Consider the following 17392-nt stretch of genomic DNA (forward strand, 5'->3'; position numbering starts at 1 on the left):
TAATAACCCGAAAGTGTTGATAGGAGCGTTAAATCCATGTACGCACACATAGCTATAGACAATTCATTCATGAGAGCATTGAATGGTCGTGTTGATTGATATGGCTTTTGGTCTTTTGAACTGTAACTTTCTGAGATGTAGATCTAGGCCTACTGGTTGAGAAATGTTCAGATACTGATTATTACGTAATTTTTAAACAATTTCGGGTTGAATTATTGCAATTTCAAAACTCTAGCTCATATCATAATGCATAAGACGTTTTCTTAACTAAAAATGAGGAAACGTGTATACTATTTTCAAGAGACTTTCAAATGTGGCGCGTAATCCTGTACCTGGCAACTATCGAACTGCAGTTGCAGTTTGTTTTCAAGTTTCATGTCTTCTTCGCCCTGTCTGTTGTTACCGTTGTGTGTCATCGCTGTTTGAAGGCCTGGTGTTCGGGCCTTCTTTCGACAGAGCTCATCCCTAACTCCCCCTTATGAACGAGTAAGTCATTTTGATCTGTCTCCCTGCCCCTAAAAGACGCCTCAGCCTCAGCCTAAGTCTAGATCTAGTAGTCAAGTAGTCTACCAACACGTCGTCTACGATATGAGTAAAATCCTAGAGTCTAGGCCTAGAGTGTAGGCTTACTCCGACCAAAGGCTAGATCTAATACGAGGTGCCCACTACGGATGGAATCGGCCGATTGTCCTGATGGCCCAACTCGATCGCCTCAAAAACAAACGTGTTTGTTTTCAGTTTCAGGCGATCGAGTCGGGCAATCGGCCCGATCTAGATCTAGCCGTGTAGTGTGTAGTGGGAACCCCGTGCCGTATAAGATAAGTATAAAAGGCCGCAACCATATTAAAACGCCGGACCCGGACGGTCAGACCAGACCATCTTCGGGCTCAAAAGAAAGCGCACCGGGTCTTTAGTAATGGAAGGTAACAAAAAACGGTTTCGGCTACCATACTGACGCCCGACGTTCTGTGTCGTCCCCGGTCAGACATGCGAAGACGGTCCGTCGGGCGAGATGGGAGGAAATTTTAATGATTTATCTCTGCATAGTTGTGTCCCCTTTCCCGCCTTGCTAACACTACACAGAATTCTAGCAGTACTTGGTCAGCTCTGCATATCTCTCGCAGTTCATCAAAACTGCTATGTTTCATGCGATAATATTGTTGGAATTTTTCACTATCTTCCAACAACTGCGGAAACAAATGATGAAATTCACATCTAGTGTATCAGTATCACACTTTCTTTGGATAGGATGAACTGAAACTCTTCTTCTCTTGGTTTTCCTTTTTTGTCTGCGTCTCAAAAGCGACAACAACAACAATTTTCTTCTTCTACCTCACGCCATATTTACAACAGGGCGGTGTCTGACAGCCAAACTCCGGTGTTTATATGGTCGGCCGAACCCGACGGAAAACGGCGGGTCTGGTCTGATTGTCGGTGTCGGGCGTTAATATGGTTCTACCCTTGTGTAATGCTGCCTACTCAGACTCAGCATCATTGTTGAGTCCAGATCTAGATCGTGAGAATCTAGATCTAGATTTAGATCTAGAAATCTAGATTAGTAGCCTAGATCTAGATCTAGATCTAATTTAGGACCTTTGCCTTGCCTATTTTGCTAGGCCCAGAATCTCGCAGTCCACAGGCGACTGAGACAGACTGCCTGCCTAGAGCTTCTTTTGTTCACTTTCGTCTGACAGCATAATTTATAAAACGAGATTGTTCTGTTCAATCTCTCCAGATTTTTGCATATATATATTGTACACAGGTGTAAAAGTTGGGTAGGCGGTGATTTTGCAGTTTCGTTCGTTTAAGTCCAAAGCTGGGCGATTTTGTAGTTTCGTTCGTTTAAGTCCACAGCTGAACGCCAGAAACCCTGAATTGCCAGGTAATCGTTGAGGAGAAAATCAAAATTCAAGCAAAGAATTATCCTTTTTTGGCAGTTCCCTTCCCCAATTATTATTCGCCGGTTTGGGCCTCAAGAGTCAAGAGTAGTAATTTTATGGAAAATTCAGGGGGCTTGCCCCCCTGAAATTTACCAGAATTTGATGTTTTGCTGTTAGATTTCTTTCCTGTTCTTTGTGTTGCCTATTTGGTCATCAAGACTTCCGGATTTCTTCTCTGGATGTAAACAAATGGGTGGTGGACTTTTACGAACGGAACTACTAGAGATCTAGATCTACTAGAATGTGGGTTCCGTCTGTTTAGGCTTGGCATCATCCACACACAGAGAACTGGATGTCGATACTAACTTGAATAATCGTATGGCTTATCTCAACGAGAGCGAGAGATGCGCTGTTATTTTTCAATAGCTTGCAAAATGAAATGAGCAGCCCCTGACCTAACGAAAACATGGTGAGGGGGGGCTCCCTGAATTTGACCATAATTTGATTATTTGCAATCAGGTTTGATATCTCAATTTAATTATCTCTCCATATCAACACGCACATAAAATAGTAATAGTTTAGAACCAGAAGTAATTGTTGGTGGAGCCAAAACCCACACTTCGTAGGCTTTATCATTTAATGGGACCCACATTCTTAAGTAGTACCAAAAGTTCAATGACGAACTGCCAACACTGACAAATCTAAAAAAGCCCATTCATACCCATAGATAGGCTTATAGTTCTAAAAGGTCACTGACTGCAAGCTTAACTAAGGTTCCAACACGTTTTCCTTGATGGTGATGTAAGCCTAACTTAAACAGATAACTATGTCTAGGAGGTGCCCATATATTGGCATGATCGGTTCGGTTTGATAGGTGGGGCTAGGTAGATTGAGGGTGCAGAGCAACCATTGTGGAACAAAACGATTGCCCGACTCCCATCTTCAAAACGCATTTTTGTTTTCAGGCAATGATCGGTTGGCAATGGGTTTGTCGATCCCTCAATGGGCGTTGGGTAACTAAACTAATGTGGGTAAAAAAACAATAGGGGATCTACTGCATACACCTAAAACATTTACTTTAAAAGTTGAAACATATTTTTCCTTAACACTCACCTAAGCTAAGAAACATGATTCAAGGGTGAGGGTAGATTTTTACTTTCACTCTCGCTCACAGATGCACTGCTTTGAGGGTCAAACTGCAGTATTATTAACTGCAGATCACACATATAGCCACTAAAACTGTAGCAAATCTATTATTTTCAAGAAAATTTCAAACCTAAAGTAACTGTAAAACATCAAATTATAAGATAAAAACTGGACCCCCCCAGATTTTTGTCTTACTTCAGGGGGATCCCTCTGAAACACACACACACACACACACACACACACACACACACACACACACACACACACACATCCGATTGGTCCAAAGCTCGAAAATTACTACGCAATTAGGCTGAGTGAGATAAAGTTCCATGGGAGGGAAAGTAAAAGAATACCGGGATGAGTAATTTTCGTGACTCACATGGAGATGTCTAGACAGCTGTGGGATGAAGTCTACGATCTTACATTGAAATATGGGGGTAGGATGGTGTCGCTGTTTCAAGATGAGCAATTTGTAGGCAAGGTTACTCTAAGTCATTTATTTTAGTGATCTGTGTAAGTGTTACGTGTAGTGTATGCATCGAAAGAGCGGTTTTTGATATAGGGCCCAAAGAGAAAAACTTTTTTGTTACTCGATCAAGATTTAAAAAAAAAGATTTTTGTCTAGTCGCTGGCCTGCAGAAGTGCCATGCACAAAGTTTCATGGGCATAGGTAAATCACTAAATGAGCTCTGAATTTTTTTTTATGTGGTCAGACGAAAACGAACAAGCTGTCTGGATCTAGAGGAAGGTTGTCTTTTGTCGTCTCAAACTTGAACATGAAGAATTCAGTTGGATTTTAAAATCATGAATGCATTCTATGCTCATACTGATATTGTTGACTTTTGTCCTCTTTTGCTCTGGTCAGGACATTATGTATGATGGTTAAATCTTAGCAAAATCAAGATCCAGATTTTCATGACATTATAATAAAATTTGATTTTGGCAGGCTATGCCAAGGCCATGGAGAGGGAGTTCTAGTTCTAGGACAGGCCATCTGCTGCCTGCAGCTGCAGTAAAAACTATCGAACCTAAGATGTAATCGCAAGGGAGCCAGAACAAAATTTTGTCATACAGGAATTTACTTGCGGAGAGAGGATGAGGGAGGGGGGCTCTCAAGTGCTATCCTAGCCTCTCTGATAATAGCGTGCATCCGTCCAACTTATCGACTAATGCTACCACTACCAGTGCTTGCATCTCATAGGGCCACTGTTTGACCTTTAAAAACAGAAACGCTGGAACATTTCCTTTCTTCTATATATAGCTATATATAAACTTGTTTGTGTGCTTTTTCAATTTTCGAATGGAATATTAGGACCTGTCATTAAATATACTGTAGAATTGTTCAAGACGGCCACCCATTGTTGAGAAAAAAAAAGTGGTTGTCTTAGGTAGGTGGACATCTTGGACAGTGTTATAGTGTGGAAAGTGGGATGTGTTTGTGTGTACAGAGGTGATTTTTTTTTTGACAGGCGGCTGTTGAACCTAGTTCGATAGTATTATATCTTAGAAAAGAAAACATTGTTATGATGGAATTGCTTGAATGCTTCCTGTTGACCCCACTAGTACATGAACAAAATAAACTAGTGCAATATCTGGCATGTGTCTATGAAATTCCCTTGAAACTGGTGAAAAAAGAGTTTTGGGAATGAGTAGTGACCTACCATCACCCACAGTATCAATAAAAGCTAGGGGCTGATTGACAAGGAGCTGATCGGCAAATGTCATTTGTTTAGTTTGATGACAAAGCAAGGTTCACATGAGCTCAATAAGTTATTTATGGGTGGTTGGTGGGTTTTCTGGTGTGGTTTGCTCCTTCTTTCCATCAAACATTGACTTCTTTTCCATCTTTTCTTTTCATTGTATGTTGCTCTGTAGTAATAACCCCTCTATTCTTTGTCACTTATATAACCAATTTGTGTGCAAGTGCTGTAGAAATACTACTAAAACTGAAACAAATTTATTGATGTATTGTTTGCCAGCTCTAATTTTTCGTAACTGTTTAATTCAGCAACTGCAGTAATCATCCTAAATGTAAGCATTTTCAAAATATGCTAAAAGAGGGCAATTGTTAAACATTTAACCAAAGCTTCCTTAAAAATTTTTGTTTTATGTCCAGGACAAATTTCCGTTTTGTTTTCTTTTCTGAATTAGCATCAAAAGTCACTTTGGAGTTATTGGAAAGTTCATTATTTACAATGAGGTCTTTCTGTGGACTGTAAGATCATTTGTATAAAGGGAGACTACACCTGGGTTATTGCAAATGATAGGGTTGCTTCCCTTGTTATAATTTACCTGTGCTGGGTTCCTGGAAGGAGATGTGATCTCCCCTTTCACATTTACTCACGCCGCGTGCAGGCAGGTAACTGCTGGTAACTTTCAGTGTAGCTGCTTCCCTTGAAATAGTGACTCTGAATTACTAAAATATGAATTTCTTTCTGTCTTTTTTGTCACAACGGGAATATTTTTGGTAGCAATGCAAGCTTTAGAAATATAATTGTACCCATGTAAATTTCATTGTATAGGTACCTACTTTTTAATTTATTTTGCTGACATTCCAGCGTTCTATACACCAGGTAAACACCGTAAGGGAGAGCACCTGTCTGTGTGGTGGATATATATAGAGGCTGTGAGTTAGTGTATGTAGGAGGTCCGTTCAGCATATGGCGCTTTGAGATTGTGTTCTGCCAGCGCATCCTCTGTGGTTTCCTGTCAGTGTTATCTGTTAGTTTCAAGTGGAAAAATCTAAATGAAAAAATAGTTGATACTCACTTGGGGTCACTTCATCCCATTGCCTCTTGCTGGTCTTTGACCTCTTTTTGTCAGAAGAAAACGTAAAATTCCTTTTACTTAGAAATGTTTTACCATCCATCTGTGTCTCCTCCCTCTGTCTGTCCTATTTATCATCCCCCCCCCCCTTCTTTCTCTTCTGTCTCTCCTTTTTTGCTATATTTTAATCATGAATTGATATGAAATAATGCAAAACTTTTTTTGTGTGTATAAGAGCATCCCTCTCCCACAATCTCTCTGGTGAATAAATTGTGTAGATGTCATAGTAAAGCAAAAACTCTGTCTCACGTTCTCAGAGAAGTATACACTTGCACACACACACACACATGCGCTCATTGCATATAGATGAGTGGTGGTTATCTGTACATAAGTGTATCCTCCTGTATGGTACATAGATTTATTTTTTGTCAGTCCTTTTTTTTCCTTTAGTTGTTAAGGAATTTTTGCTTTTTAAAGATATATGATGTTTTGTGAACCATCTTATGATATAGAATATATAATAATTGTATCTCAAGTCTCAAGATGAACTGTTTTATTTTACACTTTACGTAATTAGTTTAGTTTTGTCATGACTTATTAATATTGAGTGTCTGTTTGAGTTTACACTTTCATCAGTGCTTTATTTATTAAATCACAAACTTGTTAACTCTATAACATGGAATAATATATATAATGCTAAAATACAGTCTCTGGAATTGCTTTCAGATGTGATGCAGATCGTGTTCAGTAGTCAGCCACTAGTACCATTCAGCGTCCACCCATGATCATATTTTCAACAAAGAGGGTTGGTTGTGGATGGACTAGCGGGAGACTGTATGCGGCCTGTTTATGGAGCTGTCGGTGTGTAAGAACGAGGATGGTGGGACTGGGACCAGTGCCAGTAGTGACTTTATCAGTGGTACGTCAACATTTCATCCTTCCCAGTTTCTCTTTCTTTCTCTTTCTCTTTCTCTCTCTCTTTGTCTTTGTCTTTCTCTCTCTCTCTCTCTCTCTCTCTCTCTCTCTCTCTCTCTCTCTCTCTCTCTCTCTCTCTCTCTCTCTCTCTCTCTCTCTCTCTCTCTCTGTCTGTCTGTCTGTCGTTTTCCCCCTCTTCCTCTCTCTCTCTCTCTCTCTCTCTCTCTCTCTCTCTCTCTCTCTCTCTCTCTCTCTCTCTCTCTCTCTCTCTCTCTCTGCCCCCCCCCCTCCCTCTCTTTCTCTGGAGAGCCACTGGGAAAAACAGAAAAACAATAAACTATATGTTATAAAACCCAAACTAGAACAGGGAAATCCTTCAGACCTCTCCAGAAGAGACATATTTTTAAAAAATTTTATTGTTATTTATAAGAGTTGTTTTAAATCGCAAATATATTTACACTGAATTTGAGTATTTTAGCATTTTAAAGTCTAATTGTTGAGAAACCGTGCAGTGAACTGTTGCGAATGCTACCAACTTGTGTTTCACGCGCTCATGTGACCTTATGTAGTTGCAAGCGCCGTAAAACCCTGTACTACTACTACTGTCTCTTCCTCTTCCTCTCTCTCTCTCTCCCTCTCCCTCTTCCTCTCCCCCCCCCCCTCTCTCTCTCTCTCTCTCTCTCTCTCTCTCTCTCTCTCTCTCTCTCTCTCTCTCTCTCTCTCTCTCTCTCTCTCTCTCTCTCTCTCTCACACACACAATCTCACACACACTCATACAATCACACTCATTAAGGAATACTGTCTGAGAAACGTTCTGTGAGTTGGAAGGAATGTACTGGAACGATGAGGCTTTTTTTTTTCTCCTCTTTTCAGCACACTGCCATTACATTTTTAGGGCAGATTTTAGTTAGTTAAATTAATGTGAAACTTAAATTTTACTTGTCCGTCACTTCTTCCCATGAAGAGAGTGGGTGGTTGGCGGGTGCTCTGGTGTGGTTTGCTCCTTCTTTCCTATCAAACATCTATCGTCTTTATCTCCCATCCTTCTTTTTTGTGTTTGTCACTCTCTTGTAGCACCTAATCTTCGGCACTTATATGACCATATTGCGTTTCAAGTGCCGTAAAACACTTACAAAAACCATACAAACATACCACGAGGAGAGGAAAGGGTGTTGTGAAAATGTTAAGGACAGTATGGCTGTAATTGTCTTTTGAAAAGATTATGTACCTCGTGTTTGTTGTGTCGTCATTGTAATAGTTTTCCCTGTTCTATTTCTATTTGAGATTTATTCTGTTCACACAGAATCTCTGAATGAAACTGAACAAAACTGTATTCATAATTTGTCCATTCCGACGTTTTTGAAATCATTAATATACTAGAATTTGTCCCACATTTCAAAAGGAGAGGGAGGAAATCATTGTTTATCTTTGCATGATGCTCCTTGTTCTCAGGATGATTGGGAGAGGGTGTCAGCACTGAGCAGGCAAGGCTTATGTTGTGTCTGTCAGGTTTTCTTGTGCCTTCTGTGGCACCTTGGATTGTGTAAAGCTTGTGATATTGTTCTTGTAACATGTCGGAATCTTTTGAGTTTTTGTAGATTCAAGCTTATAAGCTACTTTTTGTAGTTGTGGGCTATCTGGAAAATACAAACATCTCGCTAGTGCTTGGCAAAATATGGACATCATCATGCTGGTGTGTAGTAAATTACTGCTCACTAAGTCCAAGACTGAGTTCCCTTTTTTCTTTCCCAGTGGGTGGCTGGAGGATGTCACCAGTAGGTCCTACTTCTTTTCTTTTCCTCTTGTGTTTTTGACTGTCTGTCTTGCTTTTTCCTCTGCACTATATGACCAATTTTGTGTTGATGTGCTTATCTTTACTTTTCTCAAACTTTCTTTCCCAGAGTCATGTCTGATTCGTGGGCAGAGCAATGGGTTGGAGTTCCGCATGGTTCAATCCAACAAGGGCAAGCAGAGCCTGGTGCGCAATGGCTTCATGTACCGGCTAGACCACATGGGCAAGGACCGCATCTCATGGCGCTGCTCCACACGCATGTGTACAGCGCAGGTCAAAACGGATGCGACAGTGGAGACCATCGTCCAGGACAACGAGAAGCCGCACACGCACGAGGCAGATGCCGACAAACTGGAGAGACAGCTGCTGCGGGCTGCCTGTAAACGCAAGGCCGTGACGGAGATTGGCAAGCGCCTGCAGGACATAATCACAGAAGAGATGAGGCGGCTGGGCAGCGCAGGTATGTCGTCAAAAGATACCAAGTTCCTTCAGCTGGCAATGTACCGGGAAAGGAGGAAGGCTTTTCCTGATCGAGCCACTAGGCACAGTTTAGCGGGCAGAAGAGAGAAGAAGGAGCGTAAACACCACTCGGAGCTGTCCTCCAAGTCGAGGATAGCAGCACCAGACAATACCCTGCCCTCTCACATTCCTAATAATCCTAATCCTGAAGACCCCACAGTTCCCGTCTTCTTTCAACCACCATTTGACGGCCACTTCGACCTTCTAGGAGTTGAACCAGACACTCATGCTTTTGACAACCAGCACCTCCCCACCCACCATCAGCCCTTTCAGCAAATGCACCAGCAGAATACTCCTGACCTGGCGCAGTTGTCAGGTGCTCAGCCGCAGCAGCAGCAGCGCTTGGCTCATCCTCATCAGCAGCAGCAACAACAGCCATCACATCAGCAGGAGCACTTCCAGACACATCACCAGCAGTTTCAGCCGCTCAAACATCTCATCCCCCACCAACACATGCTGCAGGGACTGTCTCCGGCAGCTCTCCACAGCCCACAGATGGCCGCTCCGCTGGTGGTGGCTTCTTCCAGCAAAGACGGATTTGCTGATTCGCAGTTCCGATTTTGTGCTCGAGACAGAATGTAAGTGTTAAGTTTGCCTTACTTGTGTATTGTAACAACAGGTTCCTTTCTCTTGTCTGCGTCTCTCTTTTTGAACTTTGAAAACCCTTGCATAAATGAACAGTTACTAATAGCGATCAGTTGTTCTGAAACAGATGGGTTTTTTCTTTTTTCTTTGAGTTCAAAGGGGAGATGTGTTTTTGTCTTTTGTTTATGTGATTTTTTTAAAATGGGCCTGAAAAAAAAAGTCTGATTTGGGAATAGAATTTGTCCTTGTGATAGACCTCTTCCATACCATTGTCATAAACAATTTAAGCTCTGGGTTAGAAAGGACACCTGTTATTTTAAGTAATTGGAGGCCCTTGACCGTCAAGCAGTCTTTTCATTTTGTTTTTTAAATTTTTTTTGTTTCATATTTTTTATAGCATTGATTTACATTCGAGGCACTTTAAATCTTATAATACTGCTTTTTTTGTTTTCCCTTGGACTCGGCAGACTCAGTCTTTGAATCTCTTAACTTCCCTCTCGTCACTATTTGCAAGCTATCGATCAGGAATAAGATTTATGTGTGTAAAAGATGGCGTTTGAAATATTTGTTTCAGATGCTATGGCTATGCTGACATTCAAAGACTTGATTTATGTTGAATGATTAAGTTTATAATTATTTCAGATGCTATGCTGACATTCAGAGACTTGAAAAGATGCTAAATGACAAAGTTTCTACCCTGGCATACAGGTAAGTTTAAACTTTCCCATGCATATTTGTTTCTTTCATTAAATGGCATTTTTTGCCTTTGCTTTTGTATAACATTATTTGTAGGTATGGAATGCAAGGGTTTGTTCCTTTTCTGGGGTCACACAAGCAGCTGCTGTGGTGATATTTGATACATTATCATTGTTAATCCTTGAAAAAGTTTAGATACTGAATCAGACTGGGGTCTTATGTTAGGAATATTACTTTTAGTAAACGGGCACACATTGTATTTATATTGGAAAGGCATTGAACTTTATATTTTTTTAACGTTTCATTAAACTAAATGTGTTCTTTCCATTCATTTCATATATGATCTGTCATTCCATTGTTTCCTCTTTGAAAATCGTTATTGTATTGTTTGTCAAGTATTTTTGGTTCTAGCTCATACAGTAGTTAAAATCTTTTGGAATTGTATTGTTTTCATTTATTCTGTTGTCAAAGCAAAATTAAGTTGTAAGATCAGGTTGTATGGAAGTATTTGCTGATTGCTCACTTTTTGCTTTTATATTGTGAGCTTCAGTCTTGATTTGAATAATAGATTCATTCAACATGCGGTACTACTTTCTTACTTTCAATTTCTTTTCTTTTGATCTTTTTTTGTTTTTAAGGCTTGGAATGATTTTGGGTTAGTTTTTATTTAATACCTCTTTCCCTTTTGGCAGGAGAGCCTTGCAGGAAAACAGATCTCGATTACAGGGTTCAACTGTCTTAGATGTTGGAGCAGGAACTGGAGTTCTTAGCCATTTCGCGATGCAGGCTGGTGCAAGCAAAGGTAGCCTGATTGAATGTCAGTGTGTGTGTGTCACTTTGGATAATGTTATGTCAGTGTGCATGTGTCATTTAGGGTACTGTTTGCATCTGTGTCACTTTGGATAATGTTTATCTCAGTGTCTCGCTTAGGATAATGTTACTGGTAATACGCTGCTCAGAAATATCGTGTTTTCCGCTATGGCACTGCCTCATGTTTTCTAACTGGTTTACAGATTGCTTTTGGCAAAAAATGAATGTTTATGCTTTTTAAAATTAAAAAAGTTCTTACCAAATTGTAAGAAGCGAATTTTTTTTTCAAAGAATTCTCCAGAAAGTGCAGGAGTTTTCATGAGTTTTGAAACTCAGCACACAAAAACAAAAAACTTCATGGACATAATGTTACCTATCATAAGCTTAATGAACATGTCTAAATACACAAAATACATTCATTTTGACAAAACAAGATCTTATCAGTATATTATAGCGCCTATAAATGGCCACTTGCACTGTATGCTTCCCAAGAAGTTGAGGTTGTTTCAGAATGCTCTGTCAGGTCAGCTTGGGTAAAAGTATAGATTTTGAAGTGCAAAGAGCTTGCTGTTGAGCGGGGATTAGCGCTTTACAAATGCTGTCTATTATTATTATTATTATTCAGAAATTGTAAATGTATTCCAATGTAGATAGTATGAAAATGTGAAAGAAAACTGTTCTAGCTAACCCCATAACATTCCAAATGACTTCAAAACAAGTAACAAACATGTAATAGTGATATAGTTACATCATTTCAGACATTTATGGTTTTATGAATTATGAAAGTTTGAAATATTTTGTCGAGCAGTCATTTTGTTATGTATATCAATAATTACTTTCTTGTAACACCACTAATCTTCAGCACTTATATGCCCTATTTGTGTTACTAGTGTCGTAAAACTCTTTAACTAAACTGAAACTGCAACTATAGCAAATGAGCGTGGCATACATTGGGATATCATGTGCAGGCTACAATATGTCATTTTTTCTTCCTCAGTTTATGCTGTGGAAGCCAGCAGTCTTGCTTTGTATGCTGAGAAAATTGTCAAGGAAAATGCAGCTGGCTCTGTGATCAATGTGATACAAAAGAAAATTGAGGTATGTATGAAACGGTAGTTCCTTTTGTCTTATTCACTCTTATGGAGATGACCAAAACTGAGTCGATATTGCCATAAAACACCTGCTCAAACAAACAAACAAACTCTTTTGAAGTTGAATCCCTATTTAAAATCAGACGGTCATAGTTACAACTTTCCAATAATAGCTCTTTGAATAATACCTGGAAAACCTGGAGGTCTCATTTCTGACTCACGGGTTGACGTATAATAACTCTCCAGCCTTCAGGGTCGCGAGCTTGCATTGCACATTCTGCTATACCTAGGCCAGTCCATGCAGTTATTCTGTTCTGTTATTTCCTTTACTTTTCTGCCTGTACCAAGCTAGCTACCTGTGGTAGCAAGCAAGGTCAAAAACTTCTATTCTTTTTTGAATGTTAAAGATCATCATTTGTGAGGCAGTGTGATGAAATCAGGCGCTCGTCAAAATAAGGAAATTGAAGAAGAAACTGGCATTTTTCTGCCAGTCTGGCAATTTTTATGGATTTTTTGTTTTTTCGATCAACACCTTTTATGTCAATATAAAAACCAATTTGCGTGTAAATTTTACCGATAAACATTTGTCAAAGGCACACAATTTGTGCTTTGATAGTTTTCAAGGACTCAAGCTATTGAAGTTACCAAACTTTGGCGGTCATTTTCCTTTCTAATTTTTCCACTGAAACCAGGTGACCCCACCTTCAATCGCAAATATCTCTACTTGTAGTCCCGATAGATGGGTATTTTTTTCATTAAGAAGCAAGGCCAGTGAATAAGCTATCAGGTGATACCAATAACTCTACATGCCCAAAAATTGACGAGCGTCTGATTCCACCACGTTGTGACACATTTGTTCATTATGGATGAACTATTATTATTATCACCATTATCATCATAAAGCTTGAGTGGGCGATTGGCAGATTTTCTCTTATGATGTTAACTTTCATTTATAGTCTCTTGTGTCGGCCCGGTAACCTCAACGCATCAGTAGTATTGTGAAAACCGAACTGTAATAAATGGTTAAGCTTTTGTTTTTAGAGATAAGTCTGCCCCCTCTTTTAAGCACTTCAGCAAAATTTTCACTTTTTCAAGGGCCTTGAGCTTAGGGCTTAGGGATAAAGGAAAGAGCTTTGCTTCTTGATCACAGAGCATTAAACATTTTTGTAATATCTTGTTAGTTCAGGAGCAGTGGCCGTTACTGTGAACCAATTCTTGCCCTGATTTGACCAAATTTTTGTCCTGTTTTTTGTTGTTGTGCCACCTAACTTCAAAATGTTGCTCCATAACGTCATAAAATCCTTAAATAGCTGTATCATAACTATTAGAGGACCATTTTGTTAGGGTTTTTAGAAAAATGTGAAATCTATAAATAATAAACAATAAAAATCAAATACATGGAAAATAACATTTTATCTAGCGTTTAATTGAATAAAATTTGTGATGTCAATAGTCCGATGTCCAATACCCAAAATAAAAATATAAGCACACTTTCCATAATCGTAGGCGGATTTTCAAAAGTAATCCATCACTGGTTTTGTTTTAAAGTGTTTTTTTTTTCGTAGTATAAGAAAAAAAACTATTGAAATGGAAAGCAGTTTAATTTTTACATGCATATTAACTCAAATTTAATTAATATTGAACGAGTATGGTATTCTTGATATGGTGTGATTTTTTTTTTTTTCAGGAAGTGGAGCTTCCTGCTAAAGTCGATGCAATTGTCAGTGGATGGATGGTAAGTTGAGCTTATTTTTGGTTTGTTTTCTCCACTATCTATGTGGCATTCTTATGCAGACCCAATGCACCAGATTAATTAAAATAATTTTGCCGAAATTAGGAAGCTTTACAATGTCAATTTGTTATAGCCTTTTAAAAAAAGGGTAAAAATGGGTGGTTGGTAGGTGATTTGATGTGGTTTGCTCCTTTATTCCTATCAAACATCTATCGTCCTTTTTTTATTGTTGATTTTTTTTGTTTTATTTTATTTTTAATTTTTGTTTTTTATTACTTTCCTTTAACACCTAATCTTCGACACTTATATGACCTAATTGTGTTGCAAGTGCCGTAAAATGTTTACTAAAACAAAAAACTGTTAAAGTCTCAAAACTACATTGAAATAATTTGGATGTTTTGTATTTTATTAAATATTTAATTTTTTAATGTTTTCTCCTGCATCTTATTTCAGGGTCCTAATCTGTTGTATGATTCAATGTTGCCCTCTGTGATAAAAGGTAGAGACAAGTTTCTCAAGCAGGTAAGTTTTTGGCTTTTGCCATTATTTTAGTACATTATGTCACACAATAAGAAATAAAAAATGTATATATAAAATCCTTTAGGCCTAATATGGGATGGGAATTTGTTAGGTGATATATCTTTGTGTTATTTCGAATATATTTTATTTACTTTAGTTTTGATGTTTGCTCATATATTTATGAGTTAAATTTTTAAAAAATTGTTTTTCTAATGAATAGCTGTTCTATAGGAATAATTAATTTTTGTTTGAAAAGAGAAGTATAATTTTTAAAGTGTGTTTATTAACCCTTTGAGCCTGTCACTCTGATATGCTGGTGGAACTTTGATCCTTCTTTATTTTGTAGCATTGCTTTTTAGACCAGATGTTCTGATTTATGGGCTGTAGACAGTCAACAAGTCTAATGTCAGTGATCTGTTTTGATCATTGCTAAACCTGCCATTGAGGCAATGCGGTAGGCAATGCGGTGGGAGAAACTAGAGACAGATTGAATGTAAGCGCATAAATTTTTTTAGTGCTTGAACGGGAAAAGGTTTTGGAAATGATAACACTGATTGTTTAGCAGGACCAAATTTTTATGTGCTCTTTTTGTTTTCAGGATGGAGAGTTGTTTCCATGTTCAGCGTCTCTGTTCTTAGCCCCTGTTACAGATGAAGAATTCCATGAAAGGTATCTTACCTTTGTTTATATTGGTGAAAGGGATAAAATATATATATAAAGAAATCATAATTCTTGCTTTAGGAATCTTGACCAGCCTGGTCGTAAAAAAATTCAACAAGCTCATGCAAGTTTTTATCATGATAAGGAAACCCTGTTTTATCAAAAGAGTGTCAGACTAAAGTATAATTATGGAAATTTAACATGTGGGGGACATCACTAAGCGTTAAGAAGTGCCATACCCCATGGGGCGGTGCAACTGACTCAAGTGTCTTTAGACCATTCCCAAAGGGGGGACATTAACATGCTCTTATGCACAGTAGAATAGTAAATGGTCTGATTCATCAATGTCGTGCTCATAACTGTGCCTGAACTGCAACAAGGAACTGCTGCTTTTTTTCCCCTAATCCTTACTATCTTTATTTTCTCTACTCCTTTGGTATGTTTGTCACACTCTTGTGACCCGCAATTTCCGGGGTGCCTTGATAGTCGAAGCAGACTGTGCTGTTGAAGTTATTGAGGTGTGCAGAGTAATCCTGATTCCCTGTAAAGACTTCTCTGTTGACATCCACCCCTTGGCGCTCATATGACCTTATGCAGTTGTGAGCGCCATAAAAACTCTAGTAAAACTGAAACTAAGAAGTGCCATTAAGTGGCTGAAGGTACCAAATGAATGCTTTTTTGAACTTTTGACACATTTCTATACTGTTTAAAATACCTCTTATCTTTTCCTGTTTTTCATTGAAAGGTAGAGGGTTTTTTTTAAACTGACTGATTAGCAGATTTGGTAGATTTTCTTATGTGGTAAAGTTTTCTTTTTATCTCTCTGTTTTGCAGATTGAAAAGTTGGAAACAAATGAAAACTGTGTATGGTGTGTCTATGGAGAGTTTGGTGCCCTTGACCAAAGATTCTCTTACAGGTGAGTTGTGCTTCCTGATTGTGTGAAAAATTAAGTACATTTCTCTGAGTGGGTGGTTGGCGGGTGCTCTGGTGTGGTTTGCTTCTTCTTTCCTGTCAAACATCTATCGTCCTTATCTCCCCTTCTTCTTTTTTATGTTTGTTACTCTCTTATAACAGCTCTAATCTTCTGGCGCTCATCTGACCTTATGCAGTTGCGAGCGCCGTAAAACCTCTACTAAGTCCCGTGTGCAAGTTGTGCACGTTAAAGATCCCTTGGTGGTCTAAAATCGATAAGAGTAGGCTTCGGCCGCCACCCGGGCAAAATTCAAAATTTCCTACCAACTGAAAAAGTTTAGTGTGTCCCGCGCGCTCATATGACCTAATGCAGTTGCGAGCGCCGTAAAACACTTACAAAAACAAAACAAACAAAAACCTCTACTAAAACTAAAAAAACATTTCTGAGTCTAGTTGGGTGTCCTCGATGACAGAACAAGGTTTATTGAAAAATAAGTTGCTGTTTATATTTCTTCTCGGGAAGCTTATTTCATATGTGTCCGTGACTGGGACCAAAGGCTCATCTCTGTGAAGTGGTTTTTCTGTTCCTGGTGTCAACTCCTCACATGCTTCGTCAGGCACATTTCCCTCAGAACCAGTCCAAACAGTGGTTTGTTACTAGTAGCCAATGGCCAGTATATTACAGTGTGAGCAGTGGCACTTTAAGACGTCTAAGTTGGTAAAAAAAATTGAAAAATGGTTTGAAAGAAACAAAGAGCTACGGTTAAAGTTCTGAATTGACTAAGGTGATAGCTGGGGATTTGGATCTTGGAGTCTCGCTTAAAAGAATTTTATCACGGAAGAATTCTTGTTAGAAGTGCTTCTCCCTTTGCTTTATGTGCTTTTTTGGCGATACTGTCATAGAATTCATGACAACAAATGGTGTAGTCACTGCAGATAGATTACATAATGTGTGCAAATGCCATGATTGAGTTTAGCCGGGTTTTTAAAAAATGTATTTATTTAATTAATTTTTTTGCAGTGAGAGCAGACAGTCGGCATCTGGATGTGGAGTCTGTTCTCGCCGGTGCTGTCCGGCTGTGTCATTTTGACCTGCGTACTGTGACCCTGCAGCAAATACATTGCATTCAGGTTGGTAAAGATGATTTGAAATAGGATTGTCCCCTTTGGATGTGCTTTTAAGGTTTAATTTTTTTTCCTTTTGTTTTTCTTTTCTTTGCACAGAATTTTAAAAAGCATGTAGTTTGGCTTTTTCTGTCTTAAAGATCATATGTTCTGCAATGATGAAGAAATTGTTGTCCTTAGCCCTCTCACTCAATGGGAAAATGAGCAGCCAGAGGGTACACCCATGTGTCCCCATGAGGGAAA

At 38.9% G+C, this 17392-nt stretch overlaps 1 protein-coding gene across 1 annotated transcript in view; it reads left to right on the forward strand.

Moving 5' to 3' along the window:
* Positions 1-361: 361 nt before the first annotated feature.
* Positions 362-17392, forward strand: part of LOC101848244 (probable protein arginine N-methyltransferase 6.1) — a 27864-nt gene continuing 10833 nt past the window's right edge. The window contains exons 1-11 of the mRNA XM_035972865.1: positions 362-486; positions 6519-6711; positions 8609-9596; positions 10246-10311; positions 10992-11101; positions 12107-12207; positions 13888-13935; positions 14386-14454; positions 15050-15120; positions 15946-16028; positions 17046-17155. Coding sequence (XP_035828758.1) covers positions 6642-6711; positions 8609-9596; positions 10246-10311; positions 10992-11101; positions 12107-12207; positions 13888-13935; positions 14386-14454; positions 15050-15120; positions 15946-16028; positions 17046-17155 — 1716 coding nt within the window. The 5' untranslated portion in view covers positions 362-486; positions 6519-6641. The remainder of the gene's footprint in view (positions 487-6518; positions 6712-8608; positions 9597-10245; positions 10312-10991; positions 11102-12106; positions 12208-13887; positions 13936-14385; positions 14455-15049; positions 15121-15945; positions 16029-17045; positions 17156-17392) is intronic.

Source organism: Aplysia californica, unplaced genomic scaffold (genome assembly GCF_000002075.1).
Source record: "Aplysia californica isolate F4 #8 unplaced genomic scaffold, AplCal3.0 scaffold00879, whole genome shotgun sequence".
NCBI lineage: Eukaryota > Metazoa > Mollusca > Gastropoda > Aplysiida > Aplysiidae > Aplysia > Aplysia californica.